We start from the raw sequence: 13,206 nt of genomic DNA, 5'->3' as shown, positions 1-13,206 counted from the left end.
CACATGAGAGTTTGGGATTGCATTTGCTCATCTTCCTTCCTGCCCTATCTTTCTTTTTGGAGTCTTCAACATAATCTAATTTATGCTTAGGTGCTTGTGATTCCCATTGCATTCTCATGTTGCTAAGAAACACACGTTTTCCCAGGAGTCTTCTGGAGACATAATAATGTGACAGAAATCATTGTATTTGAAGGAATTTGGGCCAGTCTGTTGAATAACTGGGTGTTTTTCCCAGTCATCAGCCAAAAGATGACAATCTACCTGTCTTTGGGAGCAGCCTAGAGGCCCTGTTTCTCTAAAATTAACATAAAAATATTTTATTTTGAAATCAATACTTTTCTCTTTGACTTTTAAGTTATTTCTATATAGTTCAAGGCCAATTATGGCCAAAAAAGTCTCATAAAGAATTTATTTTAGATTCAGTCTGAAAATAAATGAAAACAAATAGGAAAACAAACCACCAAGTAAGACATTTTTAGATTCTAAAATGACAATTATTTGGATGTCAACATTTTACCTCTAATTCATAAAGGAACAAAGCAAAAAAGCATGTTAAAGCATTTTTAAGGTTCTCTGATCTTTCATTATAGCTTTTCAGGGCATCATTTTATTATGTTTAGTTGTACAAGGAGGTTTCAATTTAACATGTCAGTTTGAATTCAGTCTTTTATTCTTCCCCATTTCTCCTAACCCCATCCCATCCCTTCAATTATTTTAGTTCCATTTTTTACAGATATATAATATTGTGACTGCATTATCCCACCCACCCTTCCTCTACCTCTTCATTCATCTACCCCTTTCCCCTTGACCTCACCTTCACACACATACACACCTCACTTTATTAGAACGTAGGTTAGTTCAAAGAATTTACACAATTGGAATTCTGCCCACATATACCATAATTAGAATAGCATTATGCATTTTTAAAAAAGAAAACATTCTTCAGATGTCAAGATTAAATGTGTTTATTTTGAGTTAGTGATTACAATGGTATATTAGATACCAACACTCCAAGCTACACCTAGATATTTGCCTCTAAACCTTCACACATCATCAGTTTCCTTTCCTCTGACATTCCACACTGGGCCTTCTATTTCTAGGAAAATCAGAAAGAAAAGAAAGAAGGAAAGAAGAAGGAAAGGGAGGAATGAATTGGTCACCATAAACCATATTGTGTTTCCAGTGCCCCAAGAAGTATTGAGTTATCTCAAATTAATGTTTATCATTTTCAGTAAAAGGGGAAAAATGATAAAATGAGGACTAGTAATGGCACTACTAGAAGAGAAAAAACAGAATGAAGATTAAAAGAAGCATTTTAGGCTGGACTAGTTAGTTTCTCCTCAGATAAAACTCCACATAGTATCATGGATATGACATTAAACTTCTATTGTTCAATTTGTGGGCCACACACTTAAGCGTATTGGCTAGTGCACTGAAACATAAGCAATCAATACAAGTTTTTTTTAAATGTTCTACCATTACATTTCCAGGTTTTTCACTCATGAATATACCTGCCAACCTAATGATTCTTGCATGCATTAGAGTTTGCTTTTGTAGAGTTAAGTTTACTTATTTTCCCCATCCCTCCCACTCCCGTAAACATTGCAGTGCGAACTCTTTGCCCAACTTTAAGAGAATGTTGCAAAGGACAGCTCTGTGCCACCTCAGGATGGGATTCTCGTCCCCTCCCCAGGCTCCAGATGGATCAATAGTATTGATCACATCTCACCTGACGTGCAGACAGACACTGTTCTCAGAATTTCCCCATGCCAGAGGCATACAAGTTGGCAGGTATGCATACAAAAATGGAATTCAAATGAAAAGTTAAGAAAAAAAGGAAGAACAGAAAGAAAAAGCTTTCTTGTTAAAGCCTAACTTCCTAGAAGGAATCCATTGCTTTGAATTCACTTAAAGCTTGCACAGGAGAAATGTGTTTCTTTTGAGAACCCCGTCTAACTCGTGTCTGGAATTCTTCAGGCTTTTCTCTCTTCACAAGGGGCTTCTTCTCGGGAGCCTTCATCTTCCAAGACACAACAGGTGAGTTGACAGCTGCTGTCCCATAGACCTTCTGGTATTTGGTAGAGGCCACATAGGAAGCTTTCACAGTGAGGACCACAGCATTCATCAGGTTTTTGGCTGCCTGGATAAGTGATGTGGCGCTGTCCAACTAGAGAACAGGAGAAGAAGAAGATGTACCTGGGTTATTCAAGGCCCAGTTTCACAAGACACTGATGCAATTTTACCATTAAAACAATGTTTTGCTTGCACAATACAGAATATTGCCAAAATAAGCAAATTAGCACAAGATAAACTGAACTTACTATCAATCAACCACCTGTATTCTCTCTGATATCAAAGCAAACATGTTGTTGTATAGTACAGAGTTCCCTATAATCCCAGTACTGTTCAAGGTAAAATCTTCTTTGTGAACCACTTAAGAATTTCAAGGTAACCAAGTTTGCCATGGGAATATATATTACTACAGTAAGATAATTAGTAATGTTAACATTTATTCAAATATTTGAAAAGCATTTGGCAGGTATTGAAGACTGCAAAGTTATATAAGGTGCTACATTTCAATTTTATGGTCCTACCTATGAAAGCAACTCTTTTTAGATGTATTCTGTATCCTCAGTTCAGGATTGGTAAAGACAAAAGAAGTTAGGAACAAGGACAGGACCAACTCATGAGTGTTCTGGCTTTAATTTACTGAGCTTGGAGTATCTATGAACTATTTACCTTATAGAAAAATATCAATAATGTTTCAGGATCTTACAGCTTAGACAGCAAGTAATATGTTACTGAAACATTTATGATGTACAGGCTGAATATTTTTCTAAAAACATTTAAATGCATTTCTCATTAACTGTTTTACCACCACTATGAAACAGGTATTGCCATCAATCACTATTTTATGATGAAAATGCCTATCCAGTCACTTGGAGAGGTTTACATAGCTTCATATCTGAAGTTCCTAAACACTGAACCATCCATACTGCTTGCTGCATAGGTAGGATAATTCTTGAAAATCCTGTGACAAGGGGGCAGAGTGGTTTATGTATGTCATCTCAGTACTAGGAGGTTGAGGCTGGAAGATGTGGAGTGTCTGGCCAACATGGGTTACACAATTTGTCTCAGGCTAAACACAAATGCAGTGACAAGTATGGCCTATCACCAGAATCAGGAAATTTTAGTTTACCTCTTTTTGGATTAACTAGTTGGACAGTGAGGAGCACAATGAGTAATTGGCCACTCAATATCTGTTTTAGTCTATATCTGTTTTGCTGCTTATACCATAGTTGCTGGAAAACTCAAAATTACATTTCCCAGAATCTATTTCTGCCAGGATTCTACTGTGACCCAACAAAAGAAAAGAATGAATCCCTGCAGGGCGGGGGAGGGGAGTACAAATCAATTCCAGTCTCAAGATATGTTTGGTCACAGCATATATACATATACATAGTATCATTTATCAAATGTCTTATATACAGAAAAGTGCCCACTCAGGTTAAATGGAGGCGTCAAAGATGGGTTTTATGTAAGCACTCCTAGTTATTGAGATCACCTCTGAGTCATACATCCTATGTATAGCTACATTAAGGAAGAAGAATGAGACACAGACCCTCCTGGGGGTTGGATGGTTATCTAAGGGGTTAGCCCCACCTCTATTAAGTTGAGTATTAAGTTGGTATTCACTTTAGTGTTCTGTCATTTATTATATCCAACATATTTTCCAAACAGTAACTGAGGTTACCAGAAGTTGAATCTAATTCAACTTTAATAAAGTTGATAGCAGTCTGCTATCTGTGCAAATCCTTTATTAAAGTTATAAAAGAAAGATGTTGGTTGCACTAGGTTAAAAAATTATGATGATCAAATATGCTCAGTTCCATCATTGAAAGAACTCATATCATTTGAACATGGGAAAATAAAGAGTTTTTGTATGTTCGAATCCTTTGCAATACCAGTGAATGGATGTTTTGTCATTAAGAAAATACTAAAGGTAAGTATCATATTGGCCATCCAATAAAATAGCAAAGACAATCTATTTGTGGATTACAGCTGTAACTCAATGGAAGTGTAATTGACTTCTTTTTGCCCAACCAAATGATTACAGTAGCTCACTTCTCACATCTATTACACCATAAAAGGCAGAGATATCAACATAATTGCTTCTGTTTAGTTTATGCAGCCTATTTCTAAAGCTACTTTTAAAAAGTAAAATTCTAGGCAATTTATATTAACAGAAGAGAAGCCAAGCATGAATTAGTTCAGAGTTTCTCAGTCTACTGTCATTAAGCCAACAGCATCAGTATCACTTGGGAAATGTTATAAATAGTTTTTCAGACATAGTCCAAAGCTTGCTAGATCAACATTTAGTCTACATTTTAACCAGACATCCAGGGGTTCTGATGTATGCCAAAATTTGATAGCCACCGGATTAATAAAACATAAAGAACATGCACTTATTTTATCCCATCATAGAAAGTTTGAGAACTTAGTTGCCAGTTATCTTGACTGTTGAGTTTTCCAATGTTTTCATCATTCCTCCAGCTAAGAGTTTAAAATAATACAGGACACAGATTAGACAGCAAAATGTTGGGAAAACTAGTAGATCAACCGTTGTTTCTATAGAAACTAGGGAATAAAAATTAGGACCTCGCCCAGGCCCAGAGTTCAAGCCCCACGACCGACAAAAAAAATAATAAAAGTAAAAATAAAAATTAGGACCTATGGTCATGGTCAACTGATAGTTTCCTGCAAGTCTGTCAGGTTTCAAATATGAGTAATATCCATTCATGAAGTTAGTCAATTCTATTCTGTGCTGTGGGTAAAATGATATGTCAGGGACTGTGTTGTGATTTGCTTTGAAGTAACAGAATTAGTAGAATAAGACAAGCTCTGATTACTGTATTATTAAATGATTCCCAAAGAGTTTTAGGAGAATTGAATGAATCTAAAGTTAAGGATTCAAGTAATTTGGAGATTTTTACCACAGATTCCATTTTCAGATAGTGCTTTCTAGTTCTGCAGCAATTATAGGAGAGCCTGTCTCTCCTCTAAGTTTCTCTCCCATTCTGATGCAGGAATCTTGTGAATAAACCTAATACATTGGCTGACATTGACATGGCTCTAAAATGTAAAGATTTTGGATTTAATTCAAACCACCTGTTAGAGCCTGAATTTGTGGCAAAGTGAGGAGACAAGGAACCTCCAATTAAAATTTGAAAATTCCATACAGACTGTAATCTAATTTAACATTTCTAATTCAAAATGGGACTTTTTGAAAGAATTATTTCTAAAGGATAAATTTCATTCTTTCTCTAAATTCAACTTCTCTGTGATTTAGATTATTATTAGCACAATATGGAACATTTTAAAGTTGTTTCCTTTATGCTTATTCAAAATGGCACTAACATCTGGACTCCAACTGACAAATTTTTGCTAAAATTTCCCTTTCTAAAAGACATTATTGAGAGCAAAGGTAATGCAAAGATGTTTTTATACAACATTTAGGAACACTTATTTAGTATAATTGCATTCTATGTTGTAAATCTGTTACTGTGCCATTTTCAAACAGTATCCACAAATTATTATGTGTAAGTGAAATTAAGCAAAAATACTATCAATAATTGAGCACTTACTAGGTAGGTGGCATCTTTGCTCTTCCAAATGTTTAATTTAGCTCTCTGTTTTCTGTTTTTCTTTGCAAGGCTGATGTTTTAACTCAGGGTATTGTGCTTTCTACAGCTTAAGCCACATCCCCAGCCCTAATTCTCAAAAATTCTTCAGGTAGGAATTGCTACTACCCTCATTTTATAGGTAAGGAAACTGACGCTGAGACAGATGATGTAACTTGAAGCTTCAATAACCAGCAACGTAGCGATTAATATGAATCTCATCTCTCCAAAGTTTACTATGTGAACATCTCCTGAAGAATATTGCTTCTTGGATGCATTATTTAATCCCTAGGTTCTTGTTTTTCAGTTCCTACCTATCATTCAAAATTAATCTGTTTCTATTTATCTTACCTGCGCTGGAAGTCTGTCCTTTAAATTGGATAGTATCTCTGCTACCTTTACCATTGTGACTCAGTTTGAATCTTTCCTAGTCTACAATTCTCACTCTCATCATCCAAATCTTACACTTCTCTTCCTGACCTGCTGACCTTGGTATGTTCCACTCAGTCCTTAGCATTCTAAGCCTTTATCTGAGCTTGTCTTGCTAGTTTAAAAATGGCTTTGGAAGACATCTGTATCAGGCATTCCTTAAGCCAGCCCACATTACATAGACAATTCTTAGTTTAGTCCATCTTTTCCTGCTTAAAGTCTTTTCTGATCTAATTGGAGATTCCACTGAGTTCTGGTAGTTAGCCTGAGAGAAACTGCTCATGTTCAGCTAATATGAAAAACAAGAGCCTATATTTAGCAAATGAGATCATATGTCAGTCTTACTCAGTATCAACTCTGCAAGTCATTTTTCCCAGTCAATCTCACAGTCACCTTTGAAGGTGGTGATAATATTACGCCCTTTGATATTCGAAGATTTATAGCTTGCTATATCACACTATAACACAATAGATGAGTGCAAGACTTAACCATTGCTCTGCACTGTTTTACAGTGTCAGACATTGTATTCCCCCAAAAAACTCTTGCCCTGATTTGCTAGACTAATTTTCCTTCTTCAATCCCAGAAGTGTCTGCTGTCCCTAAACATAGGGATTAGAATTCTCCTAATTCTGTCACTATTCCTTTAAAATATCAAAGTGCTATTTTTAAAAAAGACAACAGATGTTTCCTCACATCTTGTTCTATTACAGTCCATGCAAAGCAAATAAGGGTGAAAGCACTATATTCTATAAGGCATTCTCTGGCTTTCATTTTTCTGATTCCCACTGTTTACTTCTTAACCCCACTCACGATCTAATACCAAGGCAAATTTCCCTTTTCAGATACTGTCCTCATTTTGTGTTCTGAATGAAGGAAAAGTGACGGAAGACTTTCTTGAATTAAGATTTTCTCCTTTGATTCTTGTACTAATTCCCTACAATTTCAAAGCTGAACACCACAAAATATGCTTGAAAGGACTCTCTTAGTGATTAATTGTCCTTATACTCCTGAAATACCATGTCATTAGTTGCATACTATTTTTTTAAAGTTGGACTTAACATTGAATATAAGCTCAGTTTCTACAGAAACAAAATGTCACTGAACTAAATCAAGCTCTTTCAAAAGAGAATGTAACCATATCTCTTGAAATGCTGAAGTCCCATCTTCCTTTTTCCCCTTAAAAAGAGATCTTTAAATAGTTGTTCAAAAGAGTTGCCATTTAAGAAAGCAGTTTATTCATACAAGGCATCTTGATCAATGCCATACATTTCAACATTATCACCCATCCTTCCCCTACCCACTCTTTCCCTTGAGCTTCTTAATTTTGTAGGATATACGTTGAATTCTTGACTACATTCTCCCTCCCTTTGACATTGACCCACCCTCTCTCTGGTATTCACTTCCTGATGTTTTATTTTTCTAAACTTTTACTTTGCCTTTCTAAGAAATTGTACTATTTGGGTTCTCTCCTGAATCCATTGTATTTCAGTTAATATATTTGTATATACTTCCATACCATCCATCTTTCCTTTTTTCCCCCCAAGGCTCTTCCATCTATATTTTGCCCTTCAAAGTATTTCTTAAAGATGCTCTTTTGACATCTATTTTTGTGCCAGTAAGTACATTTATGTTATGGGTATACAAGTATGACTTGATGTGGAAGATAAACTTCAAGAGCTCAAGGTATAATGGAAAGCAAGCATACAATCTATAAGTGTTTTAGTAGGATGCAGGATGTTCATGGTATTAAAAGAAATGGAAAGAAGTGGAGCTGTGGCTCAAAGTAGTAGAATATTCACTAGCCTTGATTAAAAGAGCACAAAGACAAAACCCAGGGCCTGAGTTCAAACCCCATGACTACCTAGAGAAAGGAAGAAAGAAAAAGAAAGAAGGAAAGAAATAAAGGAAGAAAGAAAAGAAGAAAGAAAGAAAAGAAAGAAAGAAAGAAAGAGAGAAAGAGAGAGAAAAAGAGAGAAAAAGAGAGAAAAAGGGAGGAAGGTAGGAAGGAAAGAAGGAAGGAAGGAAGGAAGGAAGGAAGGAAGGAAAGAAGAGGAAATGAAAAAGGGAAAGGAAAAGGAAAGGAAAGAACGACAAATGCTGGAGGGGATGTGGAGAAAGAGGAACCCTATTAATCTGCTGGTGGGAATGTACACTTATACAACCACTTTGGAAACCAGCCTGGAGGGTCCTTAGAAAGCTAAAGATTGACCTCCCTTACGACCCAGTCATACCACTTCTAGGCATCTACCCTGAACAACAGGAACCAATATACAAGGACACGTGCACCTCTATGTTTATTGCAGCACTGTTCACAATAGCTAGGATATGGAAACAAACCAGATGCCCCACCACAGATGAATGGATCCAAAAATTGTGGTATCTATACACAATGGAATATTATGCAGCCATTAGAAATGACAAAATAATGGCATTTGCATGGAAATGGATAGAGCTAGAAGAAATCATGTTGAGCAAGGTAAGCCAAAAGCAAAGAGACAAACAGTACATGGTCTCCCTGATAAGTGGATGTTAAATCCAAAATGTTAGGTAATACGACAAAATTAACAGGACTTAAGAAACAAAGAACTTCCACTCATCTGGTCGAACCACTACTAAATATCCCCATGCTGCTGATCACATGTATGGTGTATATGTGTACACCGTTATATGTTATATACCGTGATAGACAATTTGCTCCAGGAAAGTTAGAATGAACTTGTGATTTTAAATGAGCATCATTATTCCACAATACTGTGAAATTTGGGAAATTATGTAATCACTTAATTACAATTAAAAAAAAAAGAACCTCGGGGAAGGTAGGGAGGGAAGGGATAGTAGGGGGAAAACAATGGAGGGGGTAACAATGCTCAATAGGAAGTGTACTCATTTCCTTACTCATGTAACTCTAACCCTCTGTATAGTATCTTTACAATAAAAAAATAAAATAAAATAAAATAAAAGGAAGGAAAAGAAAGGAAAGGAAAGGAAAGGAAAGGAAAGGAAAGGAAAGGAAAGGATAGAAAAAAAGTAAATGGAAGACTTACTTTGATTCAGAAATTGGGTGGAGGATATAACCTTCATGTTGGAAGTAATATATAAATTATCTTTAATAAGTAAGATGAGGAGGTATTGGTAACTAAATAGTGTAAAATAATGGAGAATCGATGGAAAAGGGCAAATCTCAAATTTTTAACTTGTGCAACGAGGTTCATATCAACATTCTTAACGTTACTTGTGAAAATAAGAAAATAGAGGTGCTATACTATGTTGAATCTAACTTCAAACATACTGAGTTTGAGGTGGCTATCATATCTAAATAGAGTTATCAAAAGGACCATTATGAAACCACATAGTTTCTTTATATTCTTCCTAGTTGTTTCGTGAATTATGCTCTTGTACACTACAGCTATATAATATAGATCCATTGCTCTGAACTTTCTATGTATTCTTTACTTAGTACTTTTACAAAGAGATAATAGAATGTTAAATGACATATAAAATCCATTTTCTTTCCTGAGGTGAAAAAATCCTGTAAATTTACTTTAAAAATGCTCAGCATAAAATTTTCATGGTACAAATCTAGAACATGACATCAAGAAACATCTATTTGAACAGAAAACATCATTGACTGTGTAGGGAATAGTCAAGTAATTAATAACCTTTTATCCTCTATAATAATGATGAACTTCCTGAGGCAAACCAGCAATAAAAAAAAGAAATACCTCGTATATCAAAAAGTGAAGAACTCATCAGATTAATGCATACAACAGAGTAAATAACTTAGGATATTAATATATAAGGGTCACACATACACAATTCCAGAAGAGAGTTATTCATCTGTTTACAATAATTCATGTAGAAATAAGATCAATTTTCAGGTTGAATTCTTATTTTTTTAAAGCCGGGTATCTATTATGAAAAGTTAATTAAACATAAATGGTAGTGCATAAAAATCAAAAGAACAAAGCAATCTGTTACAGTATTAAAAATAATCCAAATGTCATGGGATTACTGGCTAAATGAAAAAGAATAAAATAAGCCAAATCTATCAGAAAGGTGCTTTTGAAACATAAATACTAAGGAGTACCTGTTGATTACTTCAAAAGGCTTAGCAATACCTGGGAGACAGAATCTGTTTCTATCTGAGCTGAGCCTATTTTATTTTCAGCATCTAAATTCTGAAAGAATAGCACTGAATATGAGAATGCTGATATTAGGCCACCAAATATAAGTATTTTAGGTACTTTTGAGATCTTCAAATGAAACAGTATTAATATATAAGAACAAGATGAATTTTAATGGGATTATCTTATGAAGATGGAGGAATTGACAACGAGTTAAATGCAAATACCTTGAGAAAACTGGAATCTCCCCCATGGGAGCTGGTCATTTATTTATATTTTTAGACTATTATCTCCTCAAGAAGACTCAAATTGCTTGTAGGGAGGAAAAAGATTTGCTACAAGTTAGCTGTGCTGTTAATGAATGGAAGGTTAGAATCCTAGAGCAATGGAGCCTATTATCCAGCAAGAACAACATTTCATGTTTTAAAAAAATCCATGAGGCTTTGAAGACGTATTTGATCTCTTTAGACTGTGATACATTTGAAATACCTTGAAATATCTGTCTGCCTTTTTCCAGAGTCTGTATCAATAACAAAGAAGGGGAAAAAAACATTAAAAAAAACAACTCTAGCAAGTTCAGAGCAATAAATAACTCAAGCAAACAAAGACATTGTGGACAGGTCCATCCTAATCTTATCTTTCCTCACTTAAACCAGTTCAGGATGTTTATATGCTTGCAGAAAAAGACATTTCCTTTACAGCAATGCTGTAAAGTTTTCCTCTTCAGATTATCAACAGGAAGTAAGAAAGTCAGCAATACTGGAGTTGTTGCTCCTAAGTGACTGTGGTGGATATAGGGAAACCATTTACCACACACTCTATAGTAGGCTTTGTAAATCATGGCAGTTTACTCCAAAAAAATCTGCTAAGTGGCACTGCAAAGGAAACAGTTACTTCACTCCTCCCAGAGTTTACAGTACAACAGTGTTGTCAAAATCAACAGTGATACAGTGCACAGCACAGCGACATCATCCATTGTACATCTGCTTTTTCATTTGTATTAGCTTATTTAATATCTTGGGTTTTCATTTCTATCTAGAATGCCACTGACTAATGTATTTGATCAAAATGATGCTATATTTACTCTGATTCCCACAATTAAATTTTAGGTAAAATTCAGGTACCGGTAGCTCATTCCTATAAGCCTAGCTACTCAGGAGGCTGAGATCTGAGGATTGTGGTTCAAAGCAGCCCAGGCAGGAAAATCTATGAGATTCTGAACTCCAATAAACCACCAGAAAACTGGAAGTGGTGAAGTGGTGCTGTGGTAGAGTGCTAGGCTTGATCTGAAGAGCTGAGAGACAGTGCTCAGGTCAGAGTTCAAGTCCCACGATGAAAAAAAAATTAGGAAAAGGTTATGCCCATGTGTCTATTGACATGTTATGAATTATCAATTTAATGAACTCATTACTGAGGGGGTAGAAGTATTACGAGAAGTGGAACACATTATACTTTATAAGATCATTATACTTTATAAGAAAGGCATCAATCATGATAGAAAGATGGGCAAGAGGTCTGTTATTTTTTCCCCCTGTGGGGTTTTCCTTGAGTTAGCTTCAGAAGCAGCTGGTGCTCTACCAATGCCCAAGGAAAGTTCTTATGAAATCTGTATGTAATGGTGTTTCAAGACCAAATTGATAAATAGCAGAAGGGCATTGCAGTTCTAGAAAAACAATCTGGAGAGCCTTGCTGAGAAATTTACCAATTGGTTCTCCAGTAACTTTCTCAACTGGACATATTTGTGTCGTTTTTAATTCATCTAGGTAGGTAGTAGTGCTTCATCGTTGGCTAGTTCACTGATTAACTGTCTTCATTTGCATTTTTTCAATTATAAGTAAGTAAACCTTGGGGACTCCCATGAAGGCTTAATTACAGTCAACAAATTTCCTAAATACGGCTTAGAGCCATTTTTTCTTCACCATTAAAGGCAGAAGAGTTTTTTTCTCAATGCAAAAACAAGACATTCTTGCTGTATTTGGTGTCTCAAAGAAACTGAAGTATTGAGAGGTGTTTTCCCTTGACTAGTTGTGGACATGAAAATCTGTCAAGGAAGCCCCCCAGAACCTTTCTCTTCTCTAAATTATTTGCTTCCATATCCCAAGAGAACAATGAGGAAATAAATCCCTCAGGACCAGAAATACCCATGGATTATTAGGCACTAGCCCAAGGTGGGAAATGCTCCCAGGCAATAATATTTTTAATATCTCATCTATTACTTGTTGATCATGTATTTCAGCATATCTTTATTTTGCAATGTTTTTATTTCACACTACCTCTTTGAGGGGCTTAGGTTCACATTTCTATTCCTTATATGACAGTATAACTGCCATTTTTTAAATTATTTGTACAAGATTTCATTTCAACATATCCATTTATGTATATAATGCATTTTGATCAGAGTCCTCTCCTCCATTATTCGTCTCCTTCTCTTCCCAGTCTCAACTGAAATAAGGATACTGGGTCTAAGTAATATCAGCTTACTCTCTAGCCTTCCCTAGTGCCTTCCTGGGTAGAGGGGGCTTTTCACCCAGCTCAGAAAAGCCTAGAATTGAGATAGGCCATTCTTTGAGTTGCAGATGTTGGGTTTATCCCCAGTAAAGCTTTGCTACAGAGAATGCTTAGCCTTGAGAGTTTCCCTATATAGCATGCTTTTGCTTGTCTTGGATCTCCACCCCAAACATGGTTTTATCTTTAGAAGCTTTGTGTAAACTTGAATCTGGGCTACAGATCTTTGAGACAGTAGTTCACCTGCTGTGTTTCCAATAAAGACTCCCAAGTTGACCTCTCTGTTTCTCACAAACAAATTCCCATAAAACAAAACAAGATTCCTTGTACCATTTTTATGTATCTACATTACATATGGATCAGTACTTTTGGATTTTTTGCTTCTACCATTCTATCTTTTCACATAGTAGCGTTGTGATAAAAGACAAAGCCTTTGTCTAAGAACCCAGGGAAACTAAATTTTCACA

The 13,206-nt window shown here is 35.6% G+C and overlaps 1 protein-coding gene across 3 annotated transcripts in view; it reads right to left on the bottom strand.

Annotated features, from left to right (window-relative positions):
* Nucleotides 1-949: 949 nt before the first annotated feature.
* Nucleotides 950-13,206, bottom strand: part of Ctnna2 (catenin alpha 2) — a 1,104,669-nt gene continuing 1,092,412 nt past the window's right edge. For all 3 annotated transcript variants that reach the window (XM_069989104.1, XM_069989103.1, XM_069989105.1), the window contains one exon: nucleotides 950-2,167. In XM_069989104.1, coding sequence (XP_069845205.1) covers nucleotides 1,880-2,167 — 288 coding nt within the window. In that variant the 3' untranslated portion in view covers nucleotides 950-1,879. The remainder of the gene's footprint in view (nucleotides 2,168-13,206) is intronic.

This window comes from Dipodomys merriami, unplaced genomic scaffold (genome assembly GCF_024711535.1).
Source record: "Dipodomys merriami isolate MVZ:Mamm:240054 unplaced genomic scaffold, mDipMer1.0.p SCAF_37, whole genome shotgun sequence".
NCBI lineage: Eukaryota > Metazoa > Chordata > Mammalia > Rodentia > Heteromyidae > Dipodomys > Dipodomys merriami.
Note: the sequence above shows the minus strand (reverse complement) of the source record. Positions and strands in the feature narration are given on the sequence as shown.